Source organism: Natrix helvetica (genome assembly GCF_964273705.1).
Source record: "Natrix helvetica genome assembly, chromosome: 4".
NCBI classification, from domain to species: domain Eukaryota; kingdom Metazoa; phylum Chordata; class Lepidosauria; order Squamata; family Natricidae; genus Natrix; species Natrix helvetica.
The window spans coordinates 138,317,691-138,339,757 of NC_138550.1; the positions used below are offsets into that span (position 1 = coordinate 138,317,691).

Here is a 22,067-nt window from a genome sequence, read left to right on the forward strand (position 1 = left end):
AAAGTAGAAGTAGAATGGAAAGATCACCATGAGAAGCCATGCATCAGTGATTGCACAAAACCTTTACTGAATAGATCAGACAGAGTGTGACACACTCACACCCACATTTTTATGTTTTTTAAATACAATTTGACAATTCTCCATTTTGAAATTCAGTTAAGCAATCTGATAAAACCACACAACATAATATGTTGGATTTGAGAATCTGTCTGGGGGTTAGGAATCTTTTGGGACCAAATCACTGTTGTTTTATACTGCAAAAGTATAAACACCCCTCCCTCCCATTTTAATTGCCTCATAATTGATTGTGTGATTTTCCCATAATTTTGTGGCACGAAATATATAGACCGTTGCGTAAATCCCCTAAGTGGGAGAAAAAAAAAACGAATTTCAAAAACTAGGAAAAAAGATTTTGCTCTGCCTACTTTATAATTGCTCTGCTAGTTACAGCTCCCTACATCTCACAATCAATCAGAATATTTCAGTTTAGTCTATCAGAAATCATAAAAGATCTAGGCAAGACAGAAGCCATCATTCTCAGTTGAGAAGAATAGTAAACTGAAAAGACATATTTCAGTGTATTATAAATAGGACAACTGTATTAATTCATCAGGAAAGCAAAGAGAAGTATTTGAAATGAGTGAAATGAGTCCCTCTACTGGCGGACTTAAGTAGGAGTAGCTGGTCCAGTTTCATGCGTTTGGGGAACCAATTTAATAAATCAAAGAAAACATATTTTAAAAATGAAAATAAGGAAGGCAATCATTTTTTTCCTTTTTTTTCCTCTGTCATTCTTGTCTTGCCATTTTGTAAATCTTTTTTTTTTTTGGTATGGTCTGTAAGCTAATACTTTTTTTAAAAAAAGGCAACAGTGTACAATATATTTTATTGTTTCCAGCAATTTTATTTAGAAGATGGGACAAGAGGGAAGAGTTCCAGCAGTAGTTTAAGAAAACCATTGTAATGATTTTTAAAAAGATTGATAAATTGCTAGAAGCTGGAGCTGGTAGGTTTCTGAAAAGAATAGGAAGGAGAAAAAACATTTAAAGAGATAATTTATAACTGACAAAACTGATCTTTATTTTAAACATATTATGATCTCACATTTTAAAACAATTTGTACATTTTACAATATAAATCAATTTATTGTACTATTCTAAACTCAGATATTTTGCAGAAGTCCAGGTATTCCTATTTGACTTGTTGTTTACCAAATCTTGTTTCCATACAACAATTCACAGAAGTGGATTCCAAGATACCCAGAGTTAAGCCAGAGATTGATATGCAAGTAAAATCAACAGGAAATGAGAATTAGGCTAAGAACAGTTTATTTCTACATGAGGCTAAACTCAAACAATTTGAAAGGAAATGAGCTGGGAAAACAACTTATCAGTGAAAATTATACGTATACTTATCAGTGCTTTGGAACAAATCATTCTCCCAATATGTCAGAGCTTGCATAGGTATAGCTAAAGTGAGAAGACTAACATAATAAAGTTTTCAACCCAAAACACAAGAAGATAAAAAAATATGCACGGAAAAAAATCAGGAACCTTTTTCAGGGCTAGATAACATTGTATGAACTTGTAAGAAAGGCACCCCCAACAATTGAAAACAGTTCTAAACTGTTTGGGCTATTTGCATTTTAAAAACATTTTTACTTCATTTCAGGGACATCAGAATGGTTGATGTCTGTTCACATTCCGTTAACCCCTGGAATAAAATAGGTTGAAATCTTGCATTTATGATTTATCATCAATTTGGGAATATGTCATTAGTATATGCGAATTATTCTGTCATGCAAATCTTTGTGTCAAAGTTATGGTTAGATTTGAGTTCTGCACATCACCAGCATCAATATATGATTCCAACCTTCTAGATGTCATAAAGGTAAAGCTTCTTCACATCTTCAATTATAATTTTCCCCCCACTAATAGATATAGCACTTATCAAGTAATTTACAGTAAAACACTCAACTGCACTTCAAATACTTAGAGTAATCCCTGAAAGAACTAGTTTTTTAGCCTATTAGAAAATGCAACATCTTGTGGGACCTTAAAAACAAATAAATAGATCACACTTTTGTGGGTCAAGACCCATATTATGTCACTGATACATGCAGGTTTATACAACATATTGAATTACCCATTGCAAGGCAATCTGCTGCACTGAAATACGTATTTACCTAGTATTTCTAAGAATGAATCCAACTCTGGATTAAATATCTACTTCAAATCATCCAGTTTATGAAAACTGGAAATAAATGATTAAACCACACATATATTCACATACACAAGTAAAATGCCTAATTCAATAAAAGTTCAATATTAAAAAACCCCACTTATTTGATTGTTGCCATTCTAAGAGACCAAAATACACTCACAGTGGCTTAATCTGATATAAAATACTGTTGTATTATTCTACTCAAATCTAGGTAGTTAAGATTTTTATTTTTAGTTCGGTCATACCTTCTGTTCTGCCATTGTGTTTGCTATATACCCCACACAATACTCAATACCGTAATTAATATTGCAGTTTATGGAAACTCTTATAAAAACGATGAATAAAATAGGTATGTAAAAGGAAAGTTAACAGAAAGCATTCTTTCCCTTAGAAATAGGAAGCATCAGTGGGGAAGATTTTCCCAGCATGTTGTTCCACACATATTTAAAACAGTACATGCATTACTAAGCAAGGAAATCAAGTTGGTGGAGAAAGAACAACCTGATCATGGCAACTGCAAGAGGAAAGAGGAAAAAAGCATTGGTGCATCTCTTTACCTTTGGTCTGTCTTGCCCTTAAAAGTTTCCCCAATCCCTGTGTAATGACCGATACAGTCCCCTAGACTATAAAATGAGTCTTCATATTTCTATATTTTGTGGCAACAAATTCTTTTAAAAATTCGTTTCCATTTTAAATGAAATTGTCTCTCTTACAACATTTGGCTAGGGATTTTATTCTTTTTTCCTTATAATATACAAAGGAAAAAAAATGTCACATCGAACTGTATGGACAATCAAACTTGTTCTGAACTGTTAATTATATAAATGAATTACTCCATCCTCTTTTGCACCATATCCCATTTATTTTCTTGTCAGAGACAAGAAAGCATGACATTTAAAAATGTGCCACACACATGATAAATAATAAAGAAATGTTTAAAACATTGGAGAGGGGAAGGATTTCAGCAACATATCAAGATGGATTACTGAGCTTATATTTACTCGGGTACAATGGGTAAGCATCAAATAAGTTCTTTATGAAATAGAGGCCATATGATAATATTTAATTCACTGCATCATCCCTTTGCCAAGGAATTATCTGGATCTCTTTTGCTATCCGCTCTGCTATTGCTTGACAATTTGCAGCAATGATCCTTCTTGACATCAAATCAAATGGTCCTCCTAGAAAAACAAACACATAAGTCTATTGAACACACGTCTATATATCTGACTTAATTTTATTAATTCACTGATAAAGTGAACTATGTCAGCAGAGATGCAAACTGAATATTTTCTTAAAGTATATTTGCCTGTTATTTCCAATTATATTCAAATTCAAAGCAGAATTCATGTATTTTCCTCCAACAAGAATACTGGCCCAAAATAATGCAGTGAGCTTCCCTGGCTGACAGTTGATTAATTTGGCTCCCCAAATGTTCAATCAGCCTCCCTGATCATAGTCCAATACTTTCTACCATACCACAATAATTCTCTGGACTAGTCCAATTAATCACGACAAGAACCAACCTCATGTACAGTTTTCAAAATCCTGCAGTACAGAAAAAATGATGACTAAATAAATTTTCAGTCTTGAATGAAATGTTATCAACACCAATTCTCTATAGGCACTGAATCCTAGTGTGAGAACTAGCTTTACAAATTAAAAGTGGGAAAATCTTACAAGTCAATCATAAAGTAGCCATATTCACATGGCACTTCTAGAAAGATCTTTCTTGTTGTGGAAGATGTATTATTGTGTGTACAATTTCTTAATTCCCATTTTGTTTTGCCCCTTAGCAAAGCAGTGGTGGGTCATTTAGTATTTTCAACTGAGTTACAGTTTGTATATTACAAAGGAAAATCAAAAATCAGGATAATTCTTATTTTATGATTCCGAGCAGGGTACACAACACAGTAGAAATTAACAGCATTGCATCAAACCCTTGTGATGTCGTCATGCAAATGCTGTTCTGATGTACCCAGTTCCTGACATATGACACAAATATGTAAGTTGCAACATTTGCACGATGATGTGTATCCTGAACATTTTGCTATTCTCACCCTCTCTACAAGGAAATTCTCAGGTTTGAAACCGCTCAAGTTCTTTAATAGTCTTTAGTCGTGAACTGTTAACTGTACAAAACTGGCTTTACTTTGTTGTCAACACATTTTACCTGAGATGTCGAGCAGCACTCCCCCTGCTTCAAGAATGATAATTCCAGCTCCTGCCATGTCCCAGCAGTGAATCCCCATCTCATAATAGGCATCCGCTCCTCCTGTGGCCACCAGGCACATGTTAACAGCTGCTGTCCCTACTGCTCTAATCCTAAAACAGGTAACAGAATTATTGCAACCTATTAGTTAGGCATTTAAATTAATGACTAATTATTGGACTGCTGAAGCACAGAAGCGAATTCTGAATTTTGGAGAACTGAGTGGAACTTAGTAGAATAAAGTGCATGTACCTAAATCTGGATATAGCCAATATCGGGGTATTAGTCTTCATAATAGCACATCATCCTATCTTAATTATTCAATATGTGCCTTTTTCAATCAGCTAGAATGGTGACTTTGCACATTATATATATATTTATTACTGGGTACAGATTCTTTTAATAAAGATAATGCATTAAATAGTAATTTGTCAGCACGTTTGGAAATCAGCTATATACATCATAGAGAGGTAAGAAACAAACTCTTCTGGATGGTGAAAATCAAGGGCAACATCCAAACATCTCTTTTCATGATTCAGTGGACTTGGGGCCTTATTTCTAGCTACTACCTGTGAACTGATGGCATTCAACAATTTATTTATGTATAAAATTTATAGGTTGCCTGCCCTACCTCAAGGTAATTCTAGGCAGCTGAAGTCAAAAATTTAAACACCTCCAGGATAGATAGGTCAAGATTAAATTATTTTTAAACAGATTGCTCCTGTTGAATTGAAGATTATCTCCCTTACCTTCAGCAATCACCTTCTTTTGCACATTATATATTTTTATGACTGTGTACAGAGATAATGCATTACATGGTAATTTGACAGTGCATTTGGAAATCAGTGACATTTGGCACACAAATCTCCAGATTGGCAAATAAACTCTTGTATTGCCACAAACAGACCTCTGCAGAAATGATTAGCCTCTATTCTTCACCCCTAGCCTAAATTATTTTTCTTCCCTCCAGCACTGCCACTCATACTTAGTGTTCAAAATCACATAATTTGTTGGTCATAAAGAGGTGAGGTTTACAATCAGCATTCTTTTTACTGTACTATATAGAGTCTGCTTTCTGCTTATACCATCTGAAACAATGTATTGAATCAGAGGTACCATGTTTCCCCGAAAATAAGACAGGGTCTTATTTTCTTCTGACCCCCAAAATATGGTCTTCCCCTTATTGGGGGGCTTGTTTTGGGGGTGCAGGAGGCAGCAAGTGTGGTCACCTCATGGCTGCTGTGTTGTGCTGCTGCGACAGTGCAACACAGCTATTCACCCCTGAGGCTGTGCCCGCGTCCTGCCGTCCGCATGCCAGGCTCTTGGGGAGCCCGCTTGCAAGAGAGCAGCTACCCGGCAACCTCCCACTCCCGCTGTGCAAAGTGCCACTCACTGACCCAGTGGTATCCCAAAGGCACCAAGCCGCGCAAGCACCTGTTCCCCCCTCCCAGTTCCTGCAGCTTAACACCTTCAGGATACCGCTATGTTGGGGGGGGAGGGCATATATTTTTGCCCACCTCAAAAATCTGGCATGGCCTTATTTTCAGGACATGTCATATTTTCGGGGAAACACACTACTAATTTGGATCCTTGTGTGGACTGAGAGAATAATGGGGACATTCTCATCTCTTTGGAAATATCTGCATTGTAGTGATGCTTCATTACAATTAAATGCAAATAAATAAAAATAAAAAAGATACTGTACCCATGAATAGGAATGCTAAGGAGCTTTTGCATATTAGAAAGAACTGTTTTAATAACTTCTGGGTCACGGTCGGACCCCAATTCTGATACTAAGAGTGCTTTTGTAATGTCTGCAAAATAAAACAAAATTGCATCCATTAACTTAGATTTGATCAGTGCTGATAAAAAAAGTCAAAATCAACAATTTTAATATAACATATTGTTTAAAGCACATTGTTACTTATTTTGTACTTAATACCTAGAAGTGTGAGGAAAAAGCCAGTGTCTACCCGCAGGCTCACTTAATGCTTACTCAGATATGTATGACCTGAATATAAAGAAGAAAACAAACTATACTGTATAAACCTTCATTAAAGAATACAAAGTCCCACAAAGCTCTGAGCAATTCTCTAGCCTTGACTATTGAGCCTGAGTACCCTACAGACATTACATGAACAGTGAGATTGTATTTTATTCAGATATATGGTACTCTCCAAGTTCATTCTCTTGTTGACTGTTCAAGTCAGATATCCTCTGTACTGTTTCCCACAATTCACCTTCTTTTAATGAAAAAAATAATTCAATGGCAAAGGCACAGGACATCTTGGCAATGCTCCAAAAAATAAAAAAGGCAGACAAGTTATCTGAAATGACATGGGGGTATGAAGCAGATTGCTTGAATAGCACACCTATTGCCAGTTAGCACAGAAGCAATAGTAAATATGTGCTAAGAGAACACATACAGAATAAACTATTTCCTAAAAGGACCTTTGATCAATCTTTTTACACATTTCACTCTTCATATATTTCTCTGGCTGAGTGCCATCAAATGAGCTCATCTCTGTTCCTAAATGATTTGCAATATAAATTACAGAAGTTCATTTAAGGTATTTACATCTCTCAAGGCAATTTCTCAATGCAATATAAGAACAAAAGAAGCCTGTGCGGATTTCTGAAAGACATTATTATATTTTTATCCTGCTCGTTTATAAGCATATAACTCAAGGTGGTAAACATACCTAATACTCCTTCCTCCTTCTATTTTCCCCACACCCACCACCTTGTGAGGGCTGAGAGAAGGATTGATGCAAAGTCACCCAGCTAGATTTTGTGCCTAGGGCTGAAGCCTTGTGGTTTCCACCTTTATCATTACACCAAACTAATAATTGGAAGAAAAAGAAGATTTTAGGAAGAAAGCCAACAGTAGAAAGGGCTATGGCGACCTTACAATCTATATATATCTCAAAAACAAATTCTTTGTGTGTCCAATCACACTTGGCCAATAAAAATTCAATTCTAAATGGCTGGGTATTTGTATGTTCCAGCATAACTCTGGAACGCGTCAAGTAATTTCAACCAAACTTGGTACACAGATGACTTACTCTCTGGAAACAAACACTGTGGGGGTAAGACATTCCTAACACCCCTCATGGTGTGTGTTCTGTTAAGATACAGCCTGTTGTGCCTTAAAATGGCTTCTACTGTACTGCCTTAAAATTGCTTCTACGGCACAGCACAGTAGAGTTGCCATGGTAATGGCTTCACAGTACTCCACAAAGGGGCTCCCTCTGGTAAGGGGGAAAATACAACATTCGAAATTATGCTTGGTCTGGACATTTATGAATGTCTAATACAGGATTGGGATAAACAAATACCCAGGCAATGCCAGGTTAAAAGCTAGTTTTAGAATAAAAAGAAATTTGAAAAGTGAAAGTCAATGGAAAAGGTCAAGATATAGCAAGGCAAGTAAAAAAAAGAAGAAGAAAGATCTTGTCCTATAGAATGAAAAAAGGTAAAAAAGTGGAAAGAACCTTCCTCAACTGCAGGTTGATATCAGCAACAAGGGGATGCAGAAGTGGAAACAAGCAAAGGTTTTTTTATTTTTTATTCCATTTATTTATTTGTATCCCGCCTTTATTATTTTACAAATAACTCAACTCAACACATCGTTCCACTATTTTCCTCACAACCACCTTGTGAAGTGAGTGGGACTGAGAGAGACAGTGACTGCTTCCAAGTCTTAAATACGAAAAGAAGTTCCTTGGCAAAGGAAATAAGAAGGAAAAAAACCTCAAAGAATAACAGGGCAAAGAAATTCCAAACTAATAAAGTGGAGAGCTGTTAAACAGGATACTGTAATCATTGTATAATCGGTGTGAAATAGGCTAACACAGTCTTCGGCTTCCTCAATCTTATGTAGCACTGTGAAATGAACACACAGAAACCAGATAAAGATTTACCTCGTTGTTTTGACACTTGGAGTTTTTGTCCATTGCAAAAGGCTCCTTTCCCTTTTCGACCAGTATACATCTTGTCTTCTACACAGCTATACACAATTCCAAATTCCATCTGTTATAAGAGAAATGCAACACCTATAGATCTTTAATGGTCCAACTTTACATTATAGGAAGAGGTTGCAATGAAAACATTTTTTCCTATTAGAAGTTAAAATAAAATGAAAAATCGGTTACCTGTTTCTTTACTACAAAGCCAATCGAAACGGCTACAAAGGGAAACCTTGAAGATCAAAGAGAGAAATATATTGCCTTTGTAAGATGAGGACAGAAGCAACAACTGTAAATTGGAAAAGTAAAATTTGGATAAAATTATCCTAGACATGTTTAAAGAAAATACTGAAAAACAGGTTCTAACATTTTCATACCAAAAGAGAAACAAAGGTCATCCTCTAAGTAATATGTAGTGATAGCTGAAAAAAGTACCTATGCACAAAATTAGTAGTTCCATCTATAGGGTCAATAATCCATGTGGGATTATCTGTCAAAATACTTCCTGCGCCAGCTGCAACGGATTCTTCTCCGATAAAGCTAGAATGAACAACATATAAAGACAGACAACAGATTGTAAATTCATAATTAATATACATGTATCATAAAGCAACACTACATCTTCAAAAGCCGTAAATCATCCAGTAAACTACTTTTAGGTCACTTTAATTTTTTTAAGACCATCAGTCTTAATCATTACAAAGTTGAATCATTATAAAGTGATCCTGAACAACCAACTGAATAATTGGTCCATGTAGTTAATACTTTTGTACTTAGAAGTATATAGTCTAGTGCAGCTTTTCTCATTCTAATATCCTCCAGATGTGTTAAGATCACAATACTGTTAATTCCTAATCAATATAATTGGGAAACAATACAGGCAATCCTTGAGTTATGATAGCAACTGGGACTAAAATTTTCATTGGTAATCAGTGAACATCCCTGAAGAGGATGCCATTTTGGAACAGTCACAATTCCTTGAGGCTGTTCAGAAAATGGTAGCCGCTTCTGGGATGCAGTTGCATAGACCCAGGGATGCTGAGCCACGGAGTAACGTGCCCGCCTTCCCCAATGTGAGGTATGGAGCTCTAGAAATCTTCAAAAGGTAAGTACTTGATGGGTAATGGGGGTGGGGTGGGAAGCAGACCCAAGGCCCTATAGGAATTCACTGGAAGGTGAAGCAGTCTTAAGGCCTATGGGGACTTGGTGACGTGGGATTGGGGGAGATAGGTGGGGGCATTGGAATATCCCTGAGGTTGGTTATTAAGGTGAATTACCATGAGGCAGTGCAGTGTTCATAATGTCAAAATGGGGTCTTAAGTAGCTTTTGGGGGGGGGGGTCTTCACTTTTCTAAGTGATCAGTTATAAGTCAAAGACCACCTGTATACCCAGTTTTCTTATTCCCTTGTAACACTTGATTTATAGCCACTCAGTTATTATTGCTGCCACTCTGCAACATTTTCTCTGAATCTTTCATAAATGGAATCTCAAGGTTTCAACAGGGACTCAGACCAATGTAGCACATAGTGAATTATATCTTTCCCTTTCCCTATTTATCCAATTATTGCTTATATTAATGTGGCCTAAATCGCATTCGCCTTTTGCGTAGCCACTTCACGTTATTATGAAATTCAATGAGTTAATTGATGATAAGTCCAAGATCCTACTCAAGGGTACCTTTGCTGAGACCTGTATTTTAGAGACATTCTCTTTTGCAATTAACATCAGAAAACACGCTGTACCTGTGTGATGGATATTTTTCTTTTATAGAAGATATGATCATATTTTCCACTTTTTGATCAGTGACCGTCACTAGATCTGCTGGAGAACTTTTAATCATGACAGTTACTTCCTCTGTCAATGCCTGCCGGATTACCTGTGTAGAAAAATCTTCATATGATTATCTTGAAAATAATATTTTTAATTATCAGTAAGACTTAAGTTAAAAACTGTCTGTTGGGGCAAGGCATAGAAGCAGCAAGCAAAATTATACTGAAAGACTCTGATTCAATTCTTATTTTGCAAGGTACAAACATTTGTAATGAATAAAAATGTAGAAAATTGAAGAACCCTTTCAGATTGTGTTCAAGTGACATGGATAACTAATACATATGCAGGCACCATAGGAAGTACACAGATTTATAAATGAATTGGTTAATTGTTTTTATAAGTTGACCATGATTTAGGGTTTCTAAATCTTATATTTATTTTCATATTTTAAAGTATATGTGATTTCTTGTTTGCTCCGTAAAACCCTCATTCCTTTGTATTGCTTAGATAATAGATAGAAATGCAAGTCAGGTTCTTGAACACGTACAACTTCTCAGAAAAGTTCATATTCTTAAGCAGAGATGGCAGCTTAGAGCAGCACACGAGTGTCCCTCAATTCATTATTTTTGTAGTTCTTACAGCAGTACTGAAATATGTTAATACAGTTATTCATTATTGGTGACTAGCCACAATTTCCAAGCTGTGAAAGCTAAATTTAAAATCAGTACTTGAACACTTAAACCATTTTTGAGAATGATATTTTAAAATGTTTCTCTGATCCCAATAGAAAGTAAATTATTCATACCTCTCCAGCTTTTCTTGCTAAAGCAATTGCATAGTTCATGCATTCTTCCCAAGGATCAGCCATCTTGATCTACCTAGAATATAATATTTGTTACTTTTAACTTGTAAAATAGCATACAGTACTGATGCTGAGGGGGAAAAAATCTTTCTAGAATCTTTGTCTTTAGTCTGATTAACTTTATATTCTGGATTTCCTTTGTTCAGATTGTTCAAGTAGACCTACATGCAAATAAAGATTAACATTGGTGTGCCTGGTGTCTTCCTTAGAAATTTCTTTGATTGAAAAGCTTAAGAATTTTGTTTGCTTTTAAGCATAGTTTTGTTCCAGAATGTTGGGATCACAGCTAAAAATAGACTTGCTTGGAAGTAAACCCTATTGAATATGAAATATTTTTACATTTATGCTTAAAGATACACTAAATACTCTTTAACAGGTTGATGCATAAAAATATCTTTGTCCAGTCTTCCATTTTTTTTTTATTATGATCCAACACAGGTGACATTTACAATGAACAGATAGTTTAGGTAGATGCAATTAATTGGATTTTTTACAAACAGGATTTGAACCTAATATTGGGGCAGAAATCCACCCAGATTTCTTGATAGTGAGATCGGCAGCATATATGTTTACTACATAAATAATGATGGATGATTTATGCCAAAAATGGGGAAAAACCCATCCTCAAATCTAGGGAGAACTCAATGACTAAAATAATTAAGCAGGTTACCAACAATGAGAAAATGCAATTGATTGTACAGCTTAATTATTATAAAATGAAACATTGCTCTAAACTGAAGAAAAGCAAATTTATCCTACGCACATAGAGGGCCAACTAGGAACATAGGGAAGGGATCAAAGGGTTGAGCCCATTGTTGAATTCTCTGTTACTTTCCAAAAAAACCAAACAAATCCCACTCAAATTCTCTTTCTCTGCTAGCGAATACTACCATTAGATTTTGATTATCTTGTGTTAGCTAATACAACAACTCAATTATATCCGGCTGTTTTCTTTGTTTTTCTCCTGGCCAAGCAATTTGTGAATTCAGTATAGGATGGAAATAGCGTGAACATTTTCTGAAATGGGAAATATATAAATCTTTCCAGCATCCTTTGAGACAGCACCTACTGAAAGCACAGTTCTGCCTGTTAAACTCATAACACAATTCTGACCCTGCAAGATCCAATCTGTTTATCCGAAGGCTCCTTAATACTTTATCTTTGCAGGCTCTTCCTTATCCTTTGCAGCAGAGGAACCTTGCTGTGGTCATAGGGAAGTAGTGATCTAAACCCCTTCCTAGCACTCCATAGACTCCTATGTGCATCAGGCTGGTTAGCTTCTACCCAGTGTTGCTCTAGAGAGTACCTGCCTACTTCCTCCTTAATTATAATTAGAAAACACTAAATGGCAAAAGAGCATCTCTGAGAAAATGGAGCCTTTTCACCTTAGCTTAATTAGAGCACTAAACTATCTTCAAGCAGAGATGATTCCCGCTATGTCAGGAGGCCTATTCCTCCTCCAGCCAAGTTTGCAGACGGCTTTTCATGGCCTCTTTCTGCCTTTATCCTCCATTTCTAGCTTTCCCACATCCTAGTGGTTTTGAGATATGCCTGCCTTTCCTCATCCATCTTGCTGTTCCATGCAGAGGAAAGCCACCAGGAAATGAGGGAACGGCATGGTGCAACAGGATGGGTGTGGCAAGGCTGTCAATGAACATAGGCTTCTTTATTGTTTTATTGGCAACAATATAAAATAGCTTGCCATTTCCTTTTTCAGAATTATATTTTCTGTATTCCCCATTTTTGCATAAAGCTCTGGGATCTCCTGGTGGTCTCTCATCCAAGTACTTAGGTCTTCACCTTCCCCTAGGCCAGGGGTCAGCAACCCACGGCTCTGGAGCCGCAGGTGGCTCTTTCATCCCTCTGCTGTGGCTCCCTGTCGCTCAAAATATGCGTCATAACTGCCAATGTGTGATACCCGCAGGCACCCAATTTATTGAGCCAACCATGGATAAATCCAAGAAAAGAAAATTTTAAGAAAACAGAATGTTTAATTCAACTACATATGCTAGTTCTGTGGTCGCTCAGGAAATAGTCAGGCAAGGGAAGGGTTTTGTGTTTTCTTTTCTGTGGGAAACTGGTCCAAATGGCTCTTTGAGTGTTTAAGGTTGCTGCCCTCTGCCCTGGGCAATCTTCCACATCTCACTGTCCACATAAGGTTAGCAAGAGGATGGAACTGGAGTAATGATCCTCTTCTTTCAATACTACTTGATCTCCCCTTGGAGCAAAGGAAGTAGTCTTGGAGAGATAATTACTGGCTGAGGAGGGTCCTTTGTGCCCTTGAATACTGCTTGACTGCCTGATCTATCCTAGTGTACATTTTCTTCAAAGTCTAAGTGACACATCAAACAGTCCGTTCTCTGTGCCTATTTCCAAATAAATGTAGCCAGACCTTTAGGGGACATTTATACAAGGAACGGTGGTTTCCAGCATCCAACAAGGACGTTTGTAGCTGTTGAATTTTTTTTTTAAAGGGGGGGGGTAGGATTGTCACTTCCTGTTTTATTTGGCTGCTGTTTAAGCAAGAATACAAACGCAAAAGAGGACTACGATTATGCTTTTTGAAAGTTCCGGCCTTGCATATTTAATGGATCTGTCCGGAAAAAACCCCGACATTTTCCTGCTTCCATTAAATCCAGCGTCGGTTTTTTAATGATCCAACGCTCGACCTAAACGTACATGACACAGTGGTAAGGGAGTTGCCAACGTGTTGGAGCGCAGTCCACTCTGAACCCTACGAGCTGCTGTGTCAAACAGGAGAAAAAACAAAGAAATCCTAGAATTAAATCAGATCACCGATTAGAACAGGAAATCTCGCCAGCTCGGGACTTACCGTTAGACGGCCAATTTTTTTGCAGCAGCTCCCGGGTACTGGCAAAGCCGGTTCATTAGACACCCCCCCCCCCAGCCGAACCCACTGCGCAGGCGCCACAAAGACTTAAGCCGTCCCCTCTGCTCCTGCGCTGCCATTGCAAATTGTCTGATCGTTCCAGTGCAGTGCGAGCCTGAAAGATGTAGGCCCGGCTCGTGCTTTCATTGGTTGCCTTGTGTTCGGATGTTCGGGGAGGCGTGGCGAAATTCCACGGCGCTTTCCCGGGAAAATGAACCTTTCTTCCTACGCGTATTTAACCGAGTAGCTGAACAAAATTCCGGCATGTTTACGTTTCGAATTCGCACGTGCATATCAGCCTGAATCGGACACACCAAATAGGCGAATAGATCATTTGCACTTTGCTTCCAAATACGAAGTGAGAAATAAAAGCAGTTTTAATACAAAGGTCTGTTTTTTTTAAAAAAAGAAACAATTTGCGCCTTTAATTGGAGTGGATCGTTGAGTGTATTAAGGAATGGAGATAAATGACGGTCAGAAGGAGAGATCAATATTCTCTGATTGTAAAAAATATTTCAATAAGATGTTACAAAAAAAATAGCATTGGGTATTGTCTCGCCCAAAAAAGGAGCTGCTGGGCACACTTGCATGATTTCCTTCCCCAGTCTTACATTACTTCAATAAATACAAAACCCAAAGTAGTTAACCTTTCTTACCAATGTATTTCAACACGGTGTTTTGTTTTGTTTTCAAACTGCCCACGAGCAATTAGTATATTAATGTTTAAAAGATGTTTTAAACATGCAGGTATATGTCTTAACTCTCGATACTGTGATTCATTGGGTTTATTTGAGAAACATGGAAATATTTATACACATTATAATTTATAAGAAAAAAAATGGCCTGGTTGTTCCAGGATTTGTATGACCACACACAGCTTATATAACAAAAATATTTCTGCTTCCATGGCTGATAGAATTGCAAATTGACTGTAATAGTGTCACTTTGTCCAGTAGTGAACATCTCAAAATATTAATTACGTTACTTAAAATATTTTTGACAAATAAAACAGGGTTGAAAAAGATTAAACTGTTAATAGTTGATACAATTGTAAGACACAATGATAATGTTCCGTTGACATTTGAACAGCTAACATCAAAATTAAATATGCAAGTGAACCGTAAATACAGAATTGTTTTCAAAATAAATATAAATGTTCCAAAAGAGCATCTATGACTGACTGACTACATAATGCATTGTCAGAATCTTAAGTAGATATATTTGAAGAATTTGTGCAATTAAATCTTTCTTTTGGCTGAAACAGTTACTGAATAACGTGTCTTCTATAAATTGCTTTTGTAATTAAAAAAAAGTGCCACTACTATGGAAATTGTATGTGAATCACTCTCCATTCGTTGGATCACAGGAGTAGAATGAGCAATACTTATTGAAGTATTCTTTTTAACCAAAACTATCAAGTACGGTATTTCCATTCTTGCCAGGAATTTTTTACTCCCTATCGCTATTTGATAAAAAAATATTTATTTAAAACATTTATATAGTAGACCAGGGGTTTCAAACTCACGCCACGACGGTGTTACATGATGTATCGGGACATTTTCTCCTTTGCTAAACTGGACGTGGGCATGGCCAGTGCATGACGCATCTGGCCCGCGGGCCTGGAGCCTTGTAGTAGACCACTTTTCAGACAACTCTGAACGGTGCCTAAAATATTTTTTCAGGACTATTTGTAGCAAGACATAGTACATAAGCAAAATTTTGTGACATAAAGTAGCATAATTTTCCACTACGTTTAAAAAAAACCCACCCTCTTTTGGGATTTTATTTCAACTTCATGTATTTTAACTGGTTCAGAAAACAGCAGGCAAATAACACAATCCCCTGCTGTACTTGAATACTAAGTTTATAATAACTCACATATAGGAATGCAGCAGCACAGATTAAGCACCACAGGTAGACTTTTCAATTGAATAGCTGTTAGTCTGAACTCAATTTTCAGAAAATGGAAAGACATGTATGACAAATGTATTTGCGCACTTTGGAAAACAACTGACTCAATACAGATTTCTTTTTAAACTAAATTCCCGTTTCACTCTTGTACCATAGAGCTAGCGAAATAAAGTCTTCTCATGTTCAATCCGAAACAATAAATTCAAAAGCAGTATCTTCCATAATTACTATAGATAAGAATCTGCATCTGCTAAAAATTCAACATCATTATCAAGATATTCCAGGATTACATTTCCACCATTATATAGCGGCGATTCTTTAGAGTTTATCCACGATTCTACTGTGTGATCCAAAGGCAGGGCTTCTCCAGATGCTGTGTGGCAAAGTCTTAATTTCTGAAAATTGGGAGGGGACGAAGTTAATCATTCTTAAATCCAAATATTTGGAATTCCCACAAAATTGCTTCAATTGATTTACCTTGGCTGTGGTTTTGTTGTTGTCATTTTTAAGGCTTGCTAAGCGGGCTGCACAATCTACTGCTTTGCCAATGCTCCATTTGCTGCAAAAGTACATAGGTATACTTTTATTTTTGCTTCCTTTAGGTAAAAATACTTGGAAATAGATTCTGTCTGTCTATAAGAGAGAGAAAAACAAGGTGCAGTATTAAAATAGTTCCTAGTGGCATATTCCATTTACTTTATTGCTTTAAAAGGAACCTTTGTATTTCTCCACCAGTGCATAAATTTCTCACCCCAGAGCTATAATTTTAAGACAAATTCCACCTTCTTCATTTCAGTAAATCTACATCTTACATATAAGCAAAATGTCCCGTAGAACCCTTGAAACAAGTTTAATTGTGGGATTAGAAAAAAAATTGTTAAGAGAATAAATACTGCAGTTATTCAGAAATGTATTTGTCTAATCCATAAGCATGATTTACCTGCGGTACAGACTTCTCTCCACATGCATGCATTTTTAGTTTCATCAGGGCCACTTTCGCAGCTGTTTCGGGGTTCTTGGCTCCTCTGCATTTTTTCATTGCAGTGGCTTCTTTTTTAGAATCTAAAAATATAAATATATCACTGGGTTGAATTACCTATCCCTCTTTTTTAAATGCTGAGTGTAGTTATCTTGGAAGAAAGTGCTGCCTCTCTCTACTTGTGTGTTTGAGATGCAGTCTCTTCCCTGATCTTCAAATCCTCACAGTTGCCAATATTCAACATGTGTGACTGAGAAGTGACAGCAATGAAATCTAAAGGAAGAGATGCTTAGGAATTCCGTAGTATGAGAAAAGAAAATTCTATGGTACAGTGTAATTATTTTAATATAAAATACTGTGGAATAGCAGTATTGTTATTGAAAAAAGGCTTTGAGTTATACTACGATCTATTCTTGCAGATTTCAATATATAGCAATGATAGGGAGCATGGTATTTATGGACACCCAAGTTCCCAGACATGATCTGTCTTGCTGCATGCCAGGCTCAACAATCCATGTTTCTTTTCATTTTTAAAGTTTTTTAAGTAAGTGGGAAATTGCTGCAGAACAAATGCTGCAGAACCAATTCCAGCCTCCAATGTCATCCTTATTTATATTGTAAATACTATAGGGGGATTATAACTCTGGGCATACTTGGGGAAAAAAGTAAACATTGGAGTATGAAGTATGGAGTACTGTTTTGCTACGGTATACCATTCAGTTCAAAAGAAAGACTCAAATTCTCATTATAATCAACCAAGCTTACAGACTGCAGCTTAATCTCAGCACTTCTTTCGAAGCAGGATTTATTCAGCTAAGGGGCAGGGATCACTGGATATGTGCTCTATTCTAACATGGAGTTCTGAACACTCTATTAGAGGAAACAATATTTTAAAAAATCCTGCACTTACCTACAATGTCTTTAATCAGTTGCCGAGTGACAGTCATACGAGCTTCAGGGATTTCCAGTTTCTCACACTCATGGTCTGACTGATGACGGTGCCTGAAAATAATAGATTGCCAAATATTCACGAGGTACTTTACAGAACAATAGGATAAGATCTGTTTAGATCATTGTCTTTGCTCACCTTAAGCAAAAATGTTTTTCACAGTAAGCACATAAGACGGGCACAAGTTCTCTTCCATTACAATCTTTATACGTGCATGGAAATGATTTGTGATAATCCAGTTTCATATTTTTGGTTTTTAGATTTGCCTAAGTGAATTTAAAAAATACAATTTAAAATCTTATTTTAAAAAATCAAATTATATATTGAAATTATTAAAGTTCATAGTTTAAACTAAATGTACACTATTTAAACTACCTGGTGGTGACAACCTGGGAGGATGTAACTAGTTCAAATTTAGGTATAATGCCAAACTATAGCAGTTAATCCTTTGTTTACATGCGTCTTCTCTCTCTGTGAACTCCTGGATATATAAGGGCCAACAAAATAATTTGCATACTGTCCTTCAAATCTGGAGTACAACTTGACTTAATAGCTCTTTGCAGCGTAGACACAACCCATAACTAGGCTACATAGCAAAAACAGATCTCTTGCTGGTTATCTTTTGCAAATCCTGATGGCACAGTGGTTAGGATGCAGTACTGCAAGCACACTCTGCCACAGCCTGAAGTTCGATCCTGGCGGGGCTCAAGATTGACTCATCCTTCCATCCTTCCAAGGTCGGTAAAATGAGTACCTAGACTATTGGGGGCAATATGCTGATTCTGTAAACCACTCAGAGGATGCTGTAAAACACTATGGATTGATATATAAGCCTGCTACTGCTACTGCTATTTACTTGAAGCCTTTGGTTTTACCCTCTTACTTTTTGAAGCAGTTCCCTGACTCTAGCAATTGGTCTCTCTATGGTGCTCTGTGTATCCAAATTGCAAGCTAGAATCCTTCAACTGGTCAACAGGAAAGTATAATTAATAATAAAAGAAGCCAACTAATAGTCAACCTCCAACCTATTTGTTCTTCCCTAAAGATTAGCCACAGAGCATCAGAAAAATAGCAATAGCACTTAGACTTATATACCGCTTTACAGTGTGTTACAGCCCTAAGCAGTTTACATAGCTAGCATATTGCAATTTGGGTCCTCATTTTACCCACCTTGGAAGGATGGAAGGCTGAGTCAACCTTGAGCCAGGTGAGATTTGAACTGCCAAATTTCAGGCAGTCAGCAGAAGTAGCCTGCAGTACTGCACTCTAACCATTGCGTCACTGAATATTTTGAGGCTTGGCTGAAAACTTTCAACTGCTGTAATGAAAAAAATATTTCTTTTCTTTCATTGCAAACAGACTTGTGTTCACAATCAGTCTAATTCACAATAAGGTCTTCACTTGGTCAGCCCTTCTAAACTATGTAATCTAAGAGAGCTTTTTTTGCAGGCATAATTTGGCAATAAGACAACCTGGATAAGAAAGTTTTGCTTGCAAAAATATGCCAAACAAATGTAAAGAATATGAATTTCTCTTATTAGGTAAAATGTTCATAAATGTAACTTGTAGCAAATTAATTATGAATTATTAGCTTACCTCAGAACAACCATGAGCAGACAGACTTCTGTGTTGAATGCTTTAAAAAAGTTTTACAGAAACAAAAAAAATGCCATCAATATGTGGGATAAAACTAAACACTGGAGGATTTTATGAGTGACTTAGTCTTTCTTAAACTTCACTTGAAATGAAACAGTATGATGTAATATTTAATAGTTAAAATTTATTCTCTTTCCTTTCTCATTTCCATATTATTTTCTCTGCCTTTTACAATCCTATCCCAAATCTCTAAAAAGTCTATATTGCTAGACTATGCCTTAATAATTAATATAATTACCAGAAAACTCCTGAGCAGCCATCACAGACGAAAGGGAGGAAATCTAATATAAAAGAAATATTGTAATTATATTCACACTTTGATAGGTATAATTATCATACTGATAGTAAGTTGGTAGATCTATTCTGTAAGTTATATGCTAAATGGAATAAACTTGAGGCCAAATTGCAGAATTAACTAGGTATTCTTAAGCACACAGTTTTTAATTTGTTGGATTTAAAGAGGTTTCAGTCATAAATTCTGAGCAGTATACTGGCATTTGTAAATCAGGTTGAAAATATTTCAGTAATAAAATTGAAAAAAAAGTCAAAGAATATAGTACAGTGACGTGTACTAGCTTTATAGAAATACAATTTACTAACTGCAGTGGATTATGATTTTGTCTTTAGAACTTTCAAATAATAAAAAAATGAAAGGTAATTGGTGTTTCCATCTTGCATAGAGTCATGGTAAGAAAACAATTTCTCTGACTTTTTGTTTCCTAATTTTATCTTTTTTACATTTACAGGAATATAATTTTTCAATAGCTGTATAGTCCCTGTGTTAAATTCTCAGAGGGTTGTGGTTGTTGTGGGGAGCCTTGTATAACTTTCGTGAAGATGATGTGGGTTATGCATCTAATAAGACACCAAGAGAATTTTCAATAATATAAAAGTGCATATTGAAACAAAATAACACTAAACAAATACTAACACTAACAATTAATACTAAAGAACAATAAGTTATGTTAAATGTAAATCAAGTTTGGAAGATTTTACAGAAAGGTGTGAATAAAACTCTTCTCTCTTTGTCCAATTTCGTAAAACCTCTGGCCCACAAGTGCTTTCTTCTTGAATGCCTGGGATGATTTTCAGTAGATCAGTTATAGTTAGCAATAGCTAGAAAAAATGATTTTTTCATATATCCTAAATTAAGCTAAAGATGGAAGCAAAGTGAAATTTATTGGTAGACTGGTAAACACACCTCTGCTAAAAAAAGGCCTCCTTTGGGACTACTAAAGATAGGCAGATTTCACTTTGTACCTTAATTCTAGGTTTTACACACATACCTTTTACACACAAACATCAATTCTTTGTTCTTAAGGACTGTTTAAAAGATTAAATATAAAAGACATCGTCAAAGAACAGATGGTTACTCCTCCTGTTTCTTTTCTTTTCTTTTTTAAAGACATTTGCTTTTCACTATGCTTTTCATAACCACAAGCGTCCTTCAGCTGCATCTAACCAGCAGGCAGGCAGGCAGATTCATAGAAAGAGCCCTCGGCATTTATCCTCCTCTTTTCGATCGCCCCCTCTTCCTGCACCCTGGTTTGCACTCGAGGGAAAGGTAGAAGCACCAAGCCAAGTGTGGGATTCGTTTGGCGCTGAAATTCCCACGGTGACAGCCAGCCAATTGAGATGCATAATGTTTCGCGGTAAAAGTTGCAAGCCCTCGAAATACTTAATGTGAGTCCGCCTCCCGCCCCAAGCTCCTCCCCTGCCCATCACTCTTTTGATTCTACAGAGTCCCCTAACCTGAACCTCCCAACAAAACGCTCTTACCGAGCTGTTTACACTCTTCAACCCCGCAATGCTGCCCGATTTCCAATTCCGCCATGTTTCCAATAGCGCATGCGTCCGCCGCCACCTTCTTCCGGGGATACTTGAGGACTTTATTCCACCCCCTTTCCCTTCCCCGTTGCTTGAAACCTAATAGGAGGCGGAATCGCGCCTGGCGTCAACAGAGGGGTGGAGCTTGTGCGGTAACTCATGAATAATCCATGTAGCTATCCCAGCAACAACAGCAAACTTGTTTTGTGTTTCCTTCTGGAGATTTTTCGGCTTCCCATTCTAGACTTCAGTTTAGGATTTCTTTGAAGTTTCTCGTTCACTTCTGACAAACTATGAAATGAACTAGCGATGCAGCAAGAATCCATTGCCTTATGGATTGTTTCTATTTTGTGAGCTAAAAAAATAAACTGTAATAGACATTCAGAATCGCTTAGGAAAAGGGCGTATGTTTTTGTTTTTTCAGTTAAAAAACCAAATATATAGCAGATATATAGCATATACCAAACGGGAACCGGGAGAATTGGGGATTGTGGTTAATCACAATTAAATATGAGTCCGCAGCAAAGCCTGGCTGCCTTGACAAAATGTAGTTTGTAAAAGGTGGGAAGAGTTCTACTATATTATGTACTAGTCAACTTTCAGCTCAACACAATATTGCATTCTATATATGCCACATTTTAAGAAAGATTTACAGAAGTTACTGAAATAAGTGTAAAAGGTGCAAAAGTAGATGATCAGTGGACTAGAAAGTGATATAAAACCATGTAGTCTTTGAAAATAATTTAGAAAAAATATGTTCATTTTTCTTGCTCAGTTTTCTACTTTGTATTAAAGGAGCCTAAATATATGTCGTTGCTT

At 36.6% G+C, this 22,067-nt stretch overlaps 2 protein-coding genes across 4 annotated transcripts; both read right to left on the bottom strand.

The window, feature by feature from the left end:
- Positions 1–883: 883 nt before the first annotated feature.
- On the bottom strand, positions 884–14,292 carry IMPA1 (inositol monophosphatase 1). Of its 3 annotated transcripts, none has more exons than XM_081950327.1 (9): positions 13,870–14,292; positions 10,980–11,048; positions 10,147–10,280; positions 8,839–8,943; positions 8,590–8,635; positions 8,359–8,467; positions 6,141–6,249; positions 4,397–4,548; positions 884–3,404 (listed from the first exon to the last, which is right to left on the bottom strand). In XM_081950327.1, exons 2-9 carry the CDS (start codon positions 11,040–11,042, stop codon positions 3,286–3,288), a joined length of 837 nt encoding a protein of 278 aa, XP_081806453.1. In that variant the 5' UTR covers positions 11,043–11,048; positions 13,870–14,292; the 3' UTR covers positions 884–3,285. The 3 variants fall into 3 exon arrangements, with proteins under 3 accessions (XP_081806453.1, XP_081806452.1, XP_081806454.1); XM_081950326.1 differs by having other exon boundaries at positions 10,980–11,052; XM_081950328.1 differs by lacking the exon at positions 13,870–14,292 and adding an exon at positions 11,198–11,221.
- A 464-nt stretch (positions 14,293–14,756) lies between these two features.
- ZFAND1 (zinc finger AN1-type containing 1) lies at positions 14,757–21,360 on the bottom strand. Its single transcript, XM_081952432.1, has 8 exons — positions 21,201–21,360; positions 19,660–19,702; positions 19,362–19,401; positions 17,904–18,031; positions 17,727–17,818; positions 16,778–16,899; positions 16,315–16,470; positions 14,757–16,232 (listed from the first exon to the last, which is right to left on the bottom strand). Exons 1-8 carry the CDS (start codon positions 21,253–21,255, stop codon positions 16,065–16,067), a joined length of 804 nt encoding a protein of 267 aa, XP_081808558.1. The 5' UTR covers positions 21,256–21,360; the 3' UTR covers positions 14,757–16,064.
- Positions 21,361–22,067: the final 707 nt, after the last annotated feature.